The 17,202-nt window shown below is 40.5% G+C and overlaps 1 protein-coding gene across 1 annotated transcript; it reads left to right on the forward strand.

The window, feature by feature from the left end:
• Positions 1–616: 616 nt before the first annotated feature.
• On the forward strand, positions 617–11,458 carry LOC117399456 (interferon regulatory factor 4-like). The gene is made up of 9 exons (XM_033998618.2): positions 617–698; positions 1,141–1,340; positions 2,289–2,475; positions 3,226–3,317; positions 4,464–4,593; positions 7,193–7,300; positions 8,019–8,387; positions 9,224–9,336; positions 10,393–11,458. Exons 2-9 carry the CDS (start codon positions 1,143–1,145, stop codon positions 10,537–10,539), a joined length of 1,344 nt encoding a protein of 447 aa, XP_033854509.1. The 5' UTR covers positions 617–698; positions 1,141–1,142; the 3' UTR covers positions 10,540–11,458.
• The last annotated feature ends 5,744 nt before the right edge of the window (positions 11,459–17,202 follow it).

Genomic DNA, 17,202 nt, shown 5'->3' on the forward strand with positions numbered 1-17,202 from the left:
AACGTAAAAACAAGACAGACTTTATTTATTGTTTTGTTATATATGACTGCATACTTGTATGTCTTCACGTGCACTTTATATTTAAACTACATTTCAATTACCCGTGGTGCACCCTGTAGGTAATACACTCACGTTGATACGGTGCCTGTTTTGCCTGTTCTGAATAATTGTATTTAATAACGTACACATGAACAAAAATGTAATGTGTGCATTTCAAAAATAGACGTGACTTTAACGGAAGTAACTGATCAGGTATGTATTTATACATAGATGGATACTGCTGGTAAACTTGCTGCAAGCTAAACTGGCCAGAGCTTCGCAATAGCTTATTTCAAAGCTGTATCTTTAGTTCATAAAAGTAAATTCAATTAATTTGTCATTTTGTTTAGCCAGCCATTCGTTTGCTGTGAGGGATTTCCCATGCTATGTGTAACTTTAAGTGCTGATGGACTTTTATCGCTTTAGATTTATTTAATAGAATTCATCTAGCATATAGTTTAGATCGCATATGTTTACTGAGTATTGCACCTAGACAAACTTCTCCTGTAACTGCCTGCGGTAATTTCAAGAAAGCCCCGCCCCTCTGCAACGCCCATTAGATGCTGGAGTCTATTTAAGTATAAAGTTCCCCTTTCTTAGTTTTGTGTCGATTAAGAAATCTGATCGATTTCAGAATTCACAAAGGGCATACCTAAGAGGTAAGACAACAGTCTCAGCAAATTTAAAAACTTGATGAAATACAGTCAATACGATAACGCCAGAACCAATAGCGTTTATCACTCAGAAATACAAGGCAAATCATTTAGCTGGATCTTCTAATTAATTCTAGGTTAATTTGAAAATGTGTTTTTGCAGCACGGAGCTTAGTTTTGCAATGATAACTATCATTAACATACTGTAGCTGGACTTTTAGTTTGCATTTACTTGCATTTGCTAGAAAAAAGATAATGTAATTTGTAAAGTGTGACATTTAGGTAAACTAACCCTAAATAAATCTGTTTGTGAATTTATAAGCGGGGTCATGTTTTCTAAGTATAAAAAAACATGCTTATTTTTCAAATGTTCATTCCTAATCTGCCTGGAAAGGAGGTATTTCTGTAGAGAATCATGTTTCTAAGTTCTATGCATGCATTTTGACAGAGATGAACTTAGACAGTGACTGCAGCATGTCAGTCAGTTGTGGCAATGGGAAACTTAGGCAATGGCTGATTGAGCAGATTGACAGCGGGAAGTACCCAGGATTGGTTTGGGAGAGTGATGACAAAACCATTTTCAGGATTCCATGGAAGCATGCTGGCAAACAAGACTACAACAGGGACGAAGACGCAGCCCTCTTTAAGGTACTTAAAGCTTTATTAGAGAGCATCGGGTTTGTTTGTCTGTCCACAGTAGATCACGGTTGTACTATTTACAGCAAAAACGTAGAGCCCGAGACGAAGCAAGCTTTTAGTCAACTTTATATTTTGGCTACATGGCTACATTGCTGTGGATAGACGTTTCTAACAAACCGTAAAAATACTGTGGCATGAACCTAAAGTTTACATTAATTAATGAATTAACAAAAAGGTTTGTTGAAACTGCAAGTTGTATATATTAAATGTATATATTGTTTGTTAATACTTACATATTCTCTTTTAATTATTTTTATTAAAAAAAAAATTTAAATAGAATTTATGATTGATTACAAAAAGTATGTAACAATAATAACAACAGCAATAATAATAATAATAATAATAATAATAATAATAATACTTCAGTATTCTGCTGTAGCTGTCTGGCCTTTAGCATCATATTATTGTCTTCTACTAAACATCTTTATGTTTCTCCCTGTTTTGTCTGAATGTTCTCTTCTCCTGTGACTATTATCTTCTCCTGTGACTATTATCTAAAGTGCACATACTGTATATGAATTGTAACTGCACACTTTTTGCTCAAAATGAATGCATTATGCTTTCTGATGCTTCGTTTCTTGGTACAAGTTCATTTCTCCTTGGAGATTTTTTTTTTTAATTGTTTGTATAGTACCATAAAGTAGATAGCATTACATTTAAAGCTTACATTTCCTTTTTGGTCTTGTTTTTTTTTCTGAAATGTTTGATGTAGTCAAAATAGTAAAGCAGTATATGAACAATTAAGCACGTACATTTACACAGCTGCTGAGTATCTTTAACAAAATATCTTTACACCATAATAAACGTAGTTGTTTTAAAGTTACCTATGAAACTTCCTAAAAGTGTCAGAATATATAATGAATCAGTGTTAAACAAATGGCACCCCTTTTGTTTTAGGGATGGGCGCTTTTCAAAGGGAAATACAGGGAGGGGATTGATAAACAAGACCCCCCTACGTGGAAAACAAGGTTACGATGTGCCTTGAACAAGAGCAATGACTTTGAGGAAATGGTGGAAAGAAGTCAGTTGGACATTTCAGATCCGTATAAAGTTTATAGAATAATACCAGAAAGTTCAAAGAAAGGCAAGTCCATTTTTTTTATTGTTGCAAACTTGAACTCAATAGAAAATCCTGTGGTGGTTTTAGATGTTTCACCCACAGGACCACCCTTAGGCTTTAAGCTGAAGTACCTTTGGGTCGATCTGTTTCACTATGCATTTATTCCAAGGCAACGTTTTCCCCAGTTTTCTGAAAAAGAAGCATTAATGTGGTCACAGAATTAGCAAAAGTTTACATATACTCTACTAGAAATAATAATAAGTGTGCCATGCATACAATTTTCACGGTAATTTTGCTATGCTTTATTAAGATTAACCATGTATTTTTTTAATGCTTTACCATATATACCTTAAACTTGGACAAATCTGCCATATAACATGCTTTTAATAGTACTACTATTTTTTACCACAACTTGATTTTATGTTGATACAGATCATTAAACATTCAATTTAGCTATATGGTATGCTGATTTATTTAAAGTAACATATATTTTGTTTTGTGATGCAAGGAAATTAGAAAATTGTTTGTAAAAAGAAAATTAGTCAACGCTACAAAACTAGCCAGGTTTTCAGTCCTCAATTCAACTTTTTTCCTACAGTAAACATGAATAAGCTCTATTTAACTCTTTGGAAATCTGACCCAATGTGTAGCTCCAAACTGTATTATCATCCTTTACCGTGCACAATGAGATGCTTAAGCACTGTAAGATTGTATTTGAATTAATGCTCTTAATATGAGTGTGTTAATTGTCATTTATTTTAATTATCAAAGCAGGAGCCAAACAAATTAGCATGGAGGAGCAGTCGGTACATATGAACTCGCTTGGCTACACTATGCACCCTTCATATCCTCCCCTGCAAACTCAGGTAACCCACAAGTGTTAATTGGTAGGCAGCTTTCTTTGCAGGTTGTCACTTTGTTAATAGTAGTAGCTTTGTACACTTGTGGTAAATGCAATCATGAATAGGCACTTGAAGCACTTGAAGCAAATTCATATTAAATGTACTCATTTGAGGTCAAAATACACATGTGCACATGTGGTCATAAAATAAATAAATGTATTATTTTGTTTTGGGTATACTTACTTTATGGATCTTTAACTGACATGTGGTTACCCATTCTTTACATGCAGTATTGCTCTGTGATTAGGTATAATAAGCCTTACACGCTATTAATTAATCTTGCCAAGGCCTCTACTGTAATAAACACTGCTAGTATTACTTTCAAAGTAATACCTCTCTCACCAGCCTTACCATATGCTGCACATTATTCTTACAGCATCTGGTGTGCAACATGACTCTTCATTTTGTTGAAGCATTTACATTTATTTTAATGACTGAAACATAAGTTACTCATTTGCCAGTCATCTTATAAGTTCTACTTACGAGTGGGGAATCTTTTCTATTATTAGCACCATTGAAAGTTACATACTGGGGACATTATTTATAATTGTTTGTATCCACATAGATTTGTGGAGCCAAGGAAGTCAAAGATAAGATAAAAACAATAAAATGTGTATTCTGTATGTGCTACTAACCTTAGAGCTATTGATGGTACCACCTTGTAGCTGTACTATGGATAGCAGCTCATACAGAATACAGTGCTATATGTTATTTTATTATATGTATCTATCAAACCAGTCTAACCATTTAAGACGACAAGTAGTCTGTGATGTAGTCTACTGTCTCATTGTTAACATTCCCCTAACTGTAAAACCCAATCTTTTTTAGCCATAAAGACACAAGCTCTCCCCCCTTTCTTGAAATGGATTGCTCCTGTCACAAGTGGATAAGATAATAACTATTGTGAGAAATAATTTAAAAATAGTAAGGGGCACTATATACTTTAACATGCAATTGAAATTAACAAACGTGTACACCTCTAGCAAACTTGATTGGATATTGCCGTAAAACAAGGAAATAGTCATACTGTAGCATTTGAGCTGATTGAATTCCCCCCTTTGTCTCTGTGCCGTCGCTTGATCTAAGCTAGCTTGACTCTGTCTCGTACAGGTATCTAACTACGTGGTGCCTCATGAACGTAACTGGAGGGAGTATGATCAGCCTCACTCTGAAATGCCTTACAGCCCATGCCCATATCCTGCACGAAGCCATCCCTGGCAAGGGGCTGCCTGCGAAAATGGTAACCGCTGAACACCTTCTTTATAATATCTGTGTGCGATGAATACTTGATAAGATGATATAAAACGACAACAAAAAGCCAATGTTACCAACTGGAGAAAAATACTTCATTTAAAATGCTCACTTGTTTCCTGGTGAAAAAGGACAAGCGAAAAAAAACTAAAATCAAATCTTTATTCTGTGTAGAGCAGCAAAAAAAAAAAAAGGTTTGCAATTACTAACTAGAAGGCTTTTTATGACATACTTTTAATTTAAGCTAGTTCTCCAAAATTTAGGTTAATTCTTTAATAAGTAACCTTTCCTGCTGTATAATGAAAGGCCATTATTGAGTCTTGGTAAACCTGCTGTCCTTGATGGTATGCTAATTATTTAGGTCCATATACTAAATAAACCAGGAACCAGTGCTGATAACATGCAGGTGGTAACCCTATAGATGACTCATGTGTGCCAGGGACTGCCAAGATGTAAACCTTTTTAAAAAAGGGACTTTTTGCATGATCTTTTAGTTTTAAGCACACATCAAATTTCCTCTTCTTCATTTTACTGCTGTTGGAGGTTACATTTAATAGAGTATGAATCATCCATATCTCTCTATTTGATATCATTAAATCTAAAAGAAAAACAATTATAAAGCTAAACCACTCTTTAAATTGAGTGTCTTTTTAAAAGTCCTGTATTATCAACTGTGGTGTGTTAGTGATTTAAGCTTTAAGGTGAAGTTTACAGGTTGATGTGTCACATGTGCAGGATTGAAAAACATATTTTATTGCAAACATATTGCAAAAAAATATCTGGTACTGTACTAATTTTAAGAAATAAAGTATTACTTTGAATTACCGTCACTCTCAATAATGAAACATTTGTTTCAATAATGTCATTTTTTCCCCCCTACCCCATCTCAAATAAATGCAGCTTAATAAATGCATGAAAAACACAGTATGGCAAAACATTACAAATAAAAGCAAAATAAATTGAATAAACTTGAATAAAATGTATTTAAAATAATACAGTTACACATTAGAGCATACTGGTAATTTACTGTAAAGTTTATGGAATCCAAACTGATACTGATACTGATGCTGGTGTAGGAGTAAAGTTTGTAGTATTAGAACAGCTAAAATTAGACAATGCGACATATAGAAGAATAAAAGAAAGTAAATGGATAAATAGACTGAACATGGTTATGCCAGCGGGACTCAACAGAAAAGAATGAACTAATTAACTTCAATAAATATATAACATTTAAATAAATAAACAAAATTCATTCAAAAGTTGTGCATGCTGATGCGCTGGGGAGGCCAAATCTAGACTGATCCTCAGAGCCAGCTTTGCATGATATAATAAAAAATATAAGTTTATATAAAGTAGTGTTAATTAGAATTAATACAGATTCAAAGATAGAAGTAAAAATGATGTCACAATATATAGAACACCATTACATCATGTAAGAATAAATCATGGATTTGAATGTAAACAATAACAAGTAGTTGTCATGCTGTCAAAAACCTATAAATACCTTCAATGTTTTGATTCAAACACAGGCTCCCTTGAGAAAGATATGTACAACATATCGAAACGTTGGGCAGCTGGCACTTCATATATAGTAATGTAAAGTAAAGTAAAGTAAAGTAATGTATTTTAGTTGTAATGCAGGAGCTGTATAATTATTATTTAATTTTATTAAATACATTTCTGTTTTGGTGGTATGCACAGTATTTTGGCTAATAAGAGACACTGCAGAATCCTGATCCAGACAGGAAGTTCAGAGAGTGGGGGGTATGGTGTTTTGGAGTGTCAATGGGGAGCAGAAGCTAGTGTAGCTCTCGCTGTGGCGTTGCTGTTTAGGGGATAACCACGGGATCAACTCATCTTCCTCACCGAAGCCCTGTCTGGATCAGGAGACTGTGAGTGTTTAGTTGTCTTGCTGGTTGAAGAGAAAGAAACATATATTAAAGAGTCCAGCCCTGCGACTGTTAGAAACTGCTGTGTTGAATTGACATTCTGTCTTGTTATTATTTCCCTCTCCACGCTAGACTGGTATGTGACCTCACCTAATCAAACACTGATCTGATCTGCAAGCTCAACAGCATTCAGTTTAAAGTTGTAGGACTTCTTTGCCATTTATCAACAGAAATAAACTTCAATATATGCCTCCCTCAAATACCATAAAAAATACAATAAAAAATTGCGCCTTTCGAAAACCATATTACTTATAATTACCGTCACCCTTGAATAAGCGCTGCAGCTGTTTTTAACAATTTAACAAAAACGCAGCGGCATTAATTCAAAGCAATACGGTATCTTTATTTTCAGGGTTTTTTCTAGGTCATTTCACTTGTACAGTAAAATTGTCTGTACCCCTTCAACACCTTATTTCCTGTCATTAACCAACTAGCTGGTTCCAGTATTATTGACATGCAACCAACCAATGGCGTGCTTTTAGCTGAAGAACAGAGGAAGTGCGCTTTCAAAACTTCACATATGAGAGCTGCATTTGGAATGGAAATGAACCTCATTAGCACAGCAAACAAATGTCTTTTCACAGTAATATGGAATTATTCTTATGTATTGTTTGTAAATGTTCCCATTTGTTTCTGTAGCAGGTTACCAACTAACAGGATCATTTTTTTGTTCACCTACTGACACACAACCTCAGGGTCTTTCATTAGAATCTACCATGAGGTCTGCAGAAGCTTTTGCTCTCACCGGTAAGCACACATAAATTATTTTTGCTGGATTTTCTAGAAAATAAAATAATAGGCTCTATTTACAAAACTTCAAGGACCCGCTTGTGGAGTATTCAAACATGTTGTGGCTAATCTAGCCGATGTAGAGTGCTGATTTTTGTTACTGGTACAAATCTGTTTCTTTTCATTTTTATGACATGGAAAGTCATTTAAAGTCATTTTATTAGGATCCATCTATTTTGTTTTATAAGTAGGATGTATACAGTACATAGCACACAATGCCAATTGTGTTTCTCATAACAAATCTAAATTAACAGCCACATTTAGATTAATGTTATACTGATTTTAAAACAGGATTTAAGTCAAAAGAAACTGGTAACTAATGTACTTATGTAGGAATTATTCTGTACATAGCTTACAGTGCCATAACGGTGACTGGATGTTGTAATAGTGGTAAGGACTTCAAGGGAGTTCCAATACTAATTTTCTACAGACATGAAATATTGTTAGCAATTTTATCCGGTTATTTGGATGCAGAGTGCAGACAGACACATAGTTTTAATTGTATTGGTTCTTGGTTTGACCCAGAAACAAATGGCTTATCTGGAGATATGACATGAACTGTCTGTGGCCATCTGTACATCTGTAGAATAAGCTGCGTGGTGGAATCATTTTTTGCTTAGGATGCCGGTTTTGGAGACAGATACAGATAAGCTCTTTTTTGCTCTTTTGTTCTTAGATTGCCGCCTAAACATTTGCTTGTACTACCGAGAATCCCTGGTAAGAGAGGTGACAACGACAAGTCTGGAAGGCTGTAGGATATCTTCAAATCCAAGCATAGATGACAAAATCTATAGCTACAGCACCATGGACCAGGTCATTTTCCCCTACCCGTTTCCAACTTCCCACAGGAAAGGCATGGAGAAGCTACCAAATCATCTGGAGAGGGGGGTGCTGCTGTGGATGACCCCCGATGGTCTTTATGCCAAAAGACTGTGCCAGAGCCGGATCTATTGGGAAGGACCTCTTTCAACGTACAGCGACAGGCCTAACAAACTTGAAAAGGAACAGACCTGCAAGCTTTTCGACACACAGCAGTTTCTGACAGGTACGCTAGGGTCTATTCATTTACTTATACTTTCGAAAATCAAGTCACCTGCATGCTGTCCTTTTCCTAAATTCTGCTGACTATTGGGGCTTGTTAAAGCTGCTGAGTGGGAAACCATGGAAACCATGCTGCACCTCCACACACTGCGACCTGGAGGGACCACTAATCTTTCAGGAGGTGTGAGGATAATTCAGCCTCCAGGGCAATTCAACTCTTGGCTTTTACATTTTAAAGTCAGAGGTTATAGTTTTTTTATTTAAACTGGACACCTTTAAACTAGGAACGGGACTGAAGTCATTATTTTTAATTAGGCCTCCAATTTAAGATTGAATCAATCCAATAACTTAGGCGTGAAAGGGATTGTCAATTGTCATTTCATTGAACCTCCGACCACACAAATATATGCAGTTATTGAGCATTGCTGTGGCAAAACATGTCTTCTGGTGGCAACTTAAACACCATATGACTCTTTTGACAATACTATACTATTCACCGCCATAACTTTGTGTACAACTACATAATTCAGTAATACCCCTTTTGATTCAAAGTGAAACATTGTCAGATGAAAACCTGTAACTGGACAATGAGCCAAAAGACATGTTCATTGGCTAAGATACTTACACACTTAGAAACACCATCTACATTTATATTTAATAAAACCTAAACGGGCATACTGTAATATGTTCCTAAGTAAGATTCTAGCCGGATTCCCCATTATCAATCTCAACTTTATCAGCACCATTCCCTGGTTCACAATGAGTAACTCCTAGAATAACATGATTATTAGTACGTCTCAGTATTTTATTTTATTTTTACTTTTCCTATTGTTCCTTCAGAACTCCAAGGCTATGTCCATCATGGACGCTCAATGCCACGGTTCCAGATCGTCTTGTGTTTCGGTGATGAGTTTCCTGATCCACAGAGGCAGAGGAAGCTGATCACAGCTCATGTAGGTTACATCTAAACTTACTTTAAAGCACAGCTTGTTCAAATCTATCAAATCATCTTCAACTGATGTTGTATCTTTGTAAATGCATATTTATTTTATGTTTTATTGTGTCCTCAAATTGAGGGTGAGAAATTTGGTCTGCATCTTAAATTTGAGGGTGTCTTAAATTCAAAGGAATACGGTACATTTTAGACTGTAATTCATACCCTACATTGTAATATTAACCCTTTGCGGTCCTATGTCGGACCTGGTCCGACATTGCAATTTTCCCTTTCCGGTCCAATGTCGGACCCTGTCCGACATCATCAAAAAGACTTAAAAAACAGGTCTCTAGTCATTTTTTCTCCGGAAAAAGCAGAGAAAACCTTTCAATGGCCGAGTGGGATCGATAGGAGCTGAGAGAAGCCGAAAAAATAAAAAAAAATTAAAAAAATGGGCGTATCTCATGAATACAGATAGCCCCGGCACCATAGAGATACCACGGACATAAACAAACAAGATAGCTGCTTCTGCATCCAGCGCTCAAAGAATATCACAGACATTTGCAGAGCTATTTTTAGATGTTATAGTAATAAAATAATGACTTGGATCGCATTATTGAGGAGTTTGGTGATAAAACGAGTGATCAGGAGATGATTTATCGGTATGTACTATTATTAAGACGTATGTGAAAAATATAGCGAACAAGGGGTGGGGCGGGGCTGGAGATGCAGTACCGACTGTCCTGTTGATATGCAGTGCCTTTTAAACCTGTTTTACTGTGAAAAAAATACTTTTAAACAGCGAGTCTAAAATAAACTGTGTGTGTGAAAATAAATTGGACCTGACGCGCTGAATAAATGGATCGCAAAGGGTTAAACAAATAATAATAAAGAACCACACTACAATGGTTTGTAGTGCTTTATGTTTGGTTTTCATGTCTGCTGGTCACATTGGGGTCTCTTTGATGAACTGTGCTTTTTAATTACTTATAACTGGCTTACCAAGTAGTGGAAATAAGGAATAAACAATTTACCTAAAACATGAGTTTAAATGTACTTTTTTTGTTTCTGCTAGGTGGAACCCATGTTTGCAAAACAACTGTATTACATTGCTCAACAACATAGCACTGGTCCTGTCATTAGAGGATACGACTTACCCGAACACGTACCTGCTCCTGAGGACTACCAAAGGGCTATTGTTCACCCCTCCATCCAAGAATGAAGATACATTTTAGATTATTTAATATTCGTTTGGATTACTGAGTCATCCATGGAAGGTAATGTCACTTAGTATGCAGTAGCTGAGAGGACAGAGAACTCAGTAAGAAGAGCTGTGACAACTTAATTTACCTTCACAAAAAACATGGAAAGAGGAACTACCTACATGTTAGAGGAAAACTGAAAACTGACAAACAATTGACTTGCAGGCATTTTTTTTCCTATCAAATGACTGACTGGATAATTTTGCATAAACTGCAATATTTATTTGTATCCCACCTTCTCAAGCTAGAACAGAACATTTTTTTTCTTCAAACGGAAAAAAGCCATTATTGGGTACAATACCTTAAACACTTTTTTTATTTTAATTTTGATTCAATGTCTTTTATTTAAAGACTCATATAGTATTTGTTTCCTCAGGAATGAGAAAAGCTACCTACTGAATAATCTATTAAGGCATGAGTTAAATCAAATTTACCCTGTCACAGTAGCCATAGCGATGCAATAGGGTCATTTAATATCATGTCTGTAGTGTCATAGTAGCTGTATTTTGGATCTAATCCAGGTCTAACTCCTTGTTGGTTTATATTATATATGCAATTCAGCAAATTGCATTTTTTTAATTAATTAATACTATACTATAAAGATGGTTGACATGTTTAATGGGCTTTAAACTGATATATTAGTAGTTACATAATATGAGATGCCCCAACAGACATTTCCTGAACCATGTACTTTATAAGATACTAATGTACAATATTAATAGCACAAATCATGCAATAGATTGTAAGCAGCTAAATGAAATCTATGGTTTGGTGATGTCACCAACAGATATGTATGAGCTCTGCAAGCTGCAATGCTATTTTTTTTTTAAGATCGCCAGTCTGAATGTAATTACCAAAAAAATAATAATAAAAAATAATAAAAATATACAGGACACCTTTTTTATGAACTCGAATATACTGCAGTGCCTTTCACTTCATTGCTCCCATATGGTTGGATTCCATCTATATATAAAGAAGATATTGATAATAGAGCAGCATTTAAAATTCCAGTTATTTTGGTTTTCATAGCTTTTTAGAAATCCAAAATATTTTGAATTGATATGTTTGGTAGCTTGTATGCTAATATATAATACAGACAACACAGATCTGCCCTTTTATCTTAAGCACGTAATATCCTGTTAATAACTCACGTGGGGTTTGGTTTTGATAGCGCCCAATAGTGGTTTACTTTACAGTAAACTGAAACAAACTCACTGATAGAGATAGGGTGGGCTACCCACATAGCTTCCTGGCATGTGCTGCGTCGTTGTTGGAAAACACAAGATTCAGGTAAAAACCCACGTGTCAGTGGCCTTCACTGATCGACTCTCATCATCTGTTGCTGCCGCTGAAACAGAGGAGGGGAAAGACCCTGTGGCAAGAGGTACAGGAAGACCATTTCTGTGAATGGGTGTGCGTTTCAGTATAACTTTGTGAACAGAGCAAGCAGCAGAGCAGTGGGCTCTTGATTTTACTGCAACTAATTTGAAATGGGCTAACTGGAAATGTCACTACATTTGAAGAAAACAGCTCCAGAAAAACGACCTGCTTGACCAGAGTACACAGCAGGCCCAGGGTAGCTTTTGAGCTAAATGGCATATAATCTGTGTGTTACTCCCATAACTCAGCATGTTTAATGTTGCCTATACCCAGTACTGTAATGTGGGGTTACAGAACCAGATTGTGTAGCAAACTGTGGAAACAAGTGGTTTTCAAATCCTAAACAATCGATGGCGATTTCTGACATAACTCCACATAGGCAAACCATTATTGTGATGAAAGTTGTGAAAAACAGAACATAGCATCTGGCTTGGCTCCCAATGCATTTTACGTTATGCATTTTACTTGATAACTGATTAGAAGTAAGGTGAAAGTGCAATGGTCAGTGTACTTCTACAGTCATTTATATACTATGGCCAACCTCGGTTCCCACAAGCAGGGGCTTCTGACAGGTGGAGGTCGGACGTATTTGTCCTTAAAACCCTATAACCTGAATAGATACAACAAAGATACAACAGAGCCTGTGACGCAGTCATGCCTGCCCCCGAGGGCATAAATAGACTGCACGCACAAATCTCATCATCATTTTTCCTTTTATCCAACCTGAGACGAGAGAGACTATGAACAGATAAGTGTTGCAAATACTTTTATCTGCTTATTCACTTGTGTAATTACACTGGTAATGCGATTTATATTTACGTGATTATAGTAATTGCTATTTACACGTATTGTGCACTCAGCCATGGTTTTCGTTATGCCCCGCGTGAAGCCAGTGGTTCCGTCGCCCCTTCCCCAGGATCGAACAACCAAAGTCAGCTACTTGTGTTCTCTCTCAGGCTGCTAGCTTTGTTTGAAATTATTATTGTTATTATTTATTTCTTAGCCGACGCCCTTATCCTGGGCGACTTACAATTGTTACAAGATATCACATTATTTTTACATACAATTATCCATTTATACAGTTGGGTTTTTACTGGAGCAATGTAGATAAAGTACCTTGATGAAGGGTCCCCCACCGGGGATTGAACCCACGACCCTCCGGTCAAGAGTCCAGAGCCCTAACCACTACTCCACACTGCTGTTTTTTATTACAAAAATTATACATAGTTAACGGTAATCAAGTGTTTACTGTTTTTGTGAGAAAAAAATGTTTCTCGGTGTGTATTTTTCTGTTTTTTTTCACAGAAATGCAAACATGTTGGACCGAGACATAGGCTTCGGATTAAAATTGCTTGCAGTTTTCTCCCTCAGTGTCTCATTGCCACATTAATTCTGCTTGTGAAGACTATTAGGACTCTAATAGTAGGTTTCCTCAGTTTTCAGACTGTTGGATTAACCATGAGTGCTGTAGGTGGGCATCCCTATAGATCACTCCCATGGTAACTGTGTGTCCAGACCTGCTCCCGCTCCCACCGGTACTGTGTATATCAATCGAGGTTACCGTTCCGATACACTAGCAGTGACACGCTGTCCGCAGCCCCTCCCGGTCTCTGCTTGCAGTACCATTACGAATGTCACAGCTCTGAAAGCAGGCTTTCCCCAGTCTTAGGGCTGTGTTGGTTTGCCTGAAGCTATATAGGTGGGCACCCCTATATATTGCTTCTGCAGTAACTGTGGGTCACAGACCTGCTCCATTCCCGACCCAGTATACATACCGAACAGCGAACGAGGTTACTGCACTGGGGTACCCGAATCGTACCGTACCAAGTGTACCACCGAACTGGACCGTACCAAGTGTACCACTGAACCAGATCGTACCAAAGGTACCGGACAGAGTGTACCACCACCGACGCTGTACCACCACCAAGTGTAACCACCCACTGAACCATGCTTTGCAAGGTACTCTACAGTACAGCACTAGTGATGAGGCACCGTGCGGCTGTGAACCGATCGGTTCATCTTGGTTAATTTTACTGTCTGTGTAACCCCCATTGTGCACTAACGTACCTACCCGGTGCTACAGGCACCGAATCGGTACCAAACACAAGCTGAGGCAGCAACTGTACATCTTACTGTACATTGCTTGCTATTTGCAAAATGCCTGGGTTTATCCCTGTGACATATGCAAGGCCAGCCTGCCTGTGGACAAGCAGATGTTCTTCCTGCCTGACGCAGTAGCACGCAAAGGAGGCACTGGTAAACCATATTTCTGTGAGTTTTGTGTGCATTCTCTAAGCGTATGTTGGAGTAACGTTTCTCCTGCAGACCTACAGAGCGCTCTGCGTCCCTCACCTGTACAGTGCTCTTCCCTATCATCCTCTTATAGAGAGGTGGCTGTGTCCTTACCCATTGGCTCTGTGCCAAGGGAGAGCCACGCACCCGGGAATAGAAAAGCTTTGGGCAGCAGTTTCCCACAGGCACACGATCACCTCCTCTCCCTACGAGCAGTACACCTGCCCAGAGTGATAAACTAGGCAGCGGACCTCCTCCCCACTGGTTCTCCATAATAGGATCCGGGGACCCACTGGTGATAGAGGCCTTGGCACACCACTGGCCGAGGCAGCTGCTGTATGCCTTCCCATCGCTCACCATGCTCCCACTGTGTCTGAAGAAAATAAGACGGGACCGGGCCAGGGTGCTATTAGTAGCTCCTTACTGGCGCAGGAGACTTGGTTTTCAGTTCTGATGCAGCTCCTGAGTGGCCAGCCATGGAGCCTGCCCGAACGTTGCGACCTGCTCAGTCATTGTGGCATCCCAACCTATCAACACTTCTAGATATTATTTTTACTTTACTACTTTACGTTCTCCTTCTCTCTCACCCGTTCTCCACTCTCGAACACCCAACCCTGAGTGCAAGAAATGTGCGTCTATATATACTATTGTGCTGGGATTCAATTACTAATTAATTATTCACTTGAATCCCAGCACGTGAATTAATTCTGTGCAACCCCGTGCTCACATATTACATTTAACCAGCACGTGAAGTGATTTGTGCTCTCCTCGTGCCTACAAATCTACACTTTTTAAATACACGTGAAACACAGACCCGTTTATATCCTGTGTACCAATGACTATACACCAACATTAACACACGCAACAGACAACACATAACACACAAATGCACACAGGGGCGGGGCGCATTGCCACATATACCCCCCCTTGTGCGCAGCACACATGGCCTCAACGGCCACCTCCCCCCTTAAAAATCCAGCAGTCCAGGACAAAGTCTCGGGCTGGGAAGGGAGGCTTCAGTGGGCCCATGGCTGGCAATGCTGTCAGCACCCCTGCCGGTAGTGGCACGGCTGACAGCCTGTTGGTCCACTTCTGCAGCGAAACTGCTGCTGGGGAAAGTGGTCTCCTGACCTCTCCCCCTGTCTTTGTAGCCGGTAGCTCCCTTTGGTGGGGCTCCGACCACAGCACTGCCGGCAGCGAAGAAGCTGCAGTGGGAGCAGGTCTGGGGTTAGTGCTGGGGTTAGTGGTCTCCAGACCTCCTCCCCCTTCTTCGTGGCCGACAGCTCCCCTTTCTGGGGCTCCGGCCACCGTACTCCCCGTGGTGGAGGTACGGGAAGCAGAGACAGCTCCTGCTGTTCTGCTTCTGGCAGTGGCGGAGGCAGCTCCTGCTCCTCTGCTCCTGGAAGTGGCAGAGGCAGCTCCTGCTCCTCTGCTCCTGGCGGTGGTGGTGGCGAAGGCAGAGGCAGCTCCTGCTGCTCTGCTCCTTTCGGTGTAGGTGGCGGAGGCAGAGGCAGCTCCGGCTGCTCTGCTCCTGCCGGTGAAGGTGGGAGCAGCGTGTAGTCTCCTGGCGACTGAGGTGGGAGCAGCGTGTAGTCTCCTGGCGACTGAGGTGGGAGCAGCGTGTAGTCTCCCCCTTTTTCAGGGGACTGGTGCTGCTCTGCCTCTCTTGCAGCGGACTGGTGCGGCTCTGCCTCTCTTGCAGGGGACTGGTGCGGCTCTGCCTCTGAAGGGGAAACCAGCAGGCATTCTTCCTCTGCTGGTTGTGCTGGGGAAACCAGCAGGCATTCTTCCTCTGCTGGTTGTGCTGGGGAAACCAGCAGGCATTCCTCCTCTGCTGGTTGTGATGGGGAAACCAGCAGGCATTCTTGCTCTGCTGGTGAAGGTGGGAACAGCTGCCTCTCAGGCTTCGGATTCCCGCGGTCCCCCCGTCTGGGCGCTGGACGCTCGCGGTCCCCCCGTCTGGGCGCTAGTTCCTCCTCTTCATACTGGTTGGGGCATATGGCTAACGTGTGCCCATAAGCCCCACAGCCAGGGCATAACTCTGCTGCAAGGTTCTTTAAAAAAACCTCCCAGCCATCATCCCCGACCTCCTCCCTTTTGGGCTGTGGACGCCCCGACTCCTCCCTTTTGGGCTGTGGACACTCGGGTTCCCCCCACTCAGGCGTAGGACGTTCGGGTTCCTCCCACTCAGGCGTAAGACGTTCGGGTTCCTCCCACTCAGGCGTAGGACGCTCAGGCTCCTCCCACTCGGGCTGTGGACGCTCAGGCTCCTCCCACTCGGGCTGTGGACGCTCAGGCTCCTCCCACTCGGGCTGTGGACGCTCAGGCTCCTCCCACTCGGGCTGTGGACGCTCAGGCTCCTCCCACTCGGGTTGTGGACGCTCAGGCTCCTCCCACTCAGGTAATGGAGAGGGCAGCGACTGCTCCTCTCCCTCTTGCTCACTGGAAGGCATCCCTCCCATGTCTGCAGCTAGGTAACCCAGCACCACCATGGTGAGGTCACGAACGGATGCCGGGTTGTGCTGTTGCTCCCAGTCCTCCCATCGTTTCCCATCTCGCATCTGCAGTGCGTGAATAACCCAGGGGAGGTCACTGGCGAAGTTCCCCTCGGGGTGCACCAGCCAGTCCCATATTTCCCGGGACGGTGGGGAACCCGGTGGCAGTGGGGGTAGAGGGGTGGCTACTGCCCCGTTGTGGCTGTCCTCCTCCCAGCCCGGCATGCAGGATGAGGGCTGCAGCTGTTGTTGTTGCTGCTGCTTCTGCTGCTTCCTGCAGCTCTTTCTTCCCATCCTCGCTTTACTATTTTTTTTATTTTTTTTTCACAAAACCCCCTCTCCTGGTCTGACGCTTGGAGGCGCTATTATCCCATGATGACACCACGTGTCACAAAGACGGCCGGAGTGGGTGGCGTCAGACCAGAATCAGGAAGTAACACACAGAGATTTGGGGTT

This window comes from Acipenser ruthenus, chromosome 4, assembly GCF_902713425.1.
Source record: "Acipenser ruthenus chromosome 4, fAciRut3.2 maternal haplotype, whole genome shotgun sequence".
NCBI classification, from domain to species: domain Eukaryota; kingdom Metazoa; phylum Chordata; class Actinopteri; order Acipenseriformes; family Acipenseridae; genus Acipenser; species Acipenser ruthenus.

Bases quoted from the DNA above. Each gene is read 5' to 3' on its own strand.
- LOC117399456 (XM_033998618.2), top strand. From the start codon at position 1,143: ATGAACTTAGACAGTGACTGCAGCATGTCAGTCAGTTGTGGCAATGGG. The intron at 2,476-3,225 runs GCAAGTCCATTT...TTATCAAAGCAG, and splicing joins ACCAGAAAGTTCAAAGAAAG to GAGCCAAACAAATTAGCATG. The intron at 7,301-8,018 runs GTAAGCACACAT...TTTTGTTCTTAG, and splicing joins AGAAGCTTTTGCTCTCACCG to ATTGCCGCCTAAACATTTGC.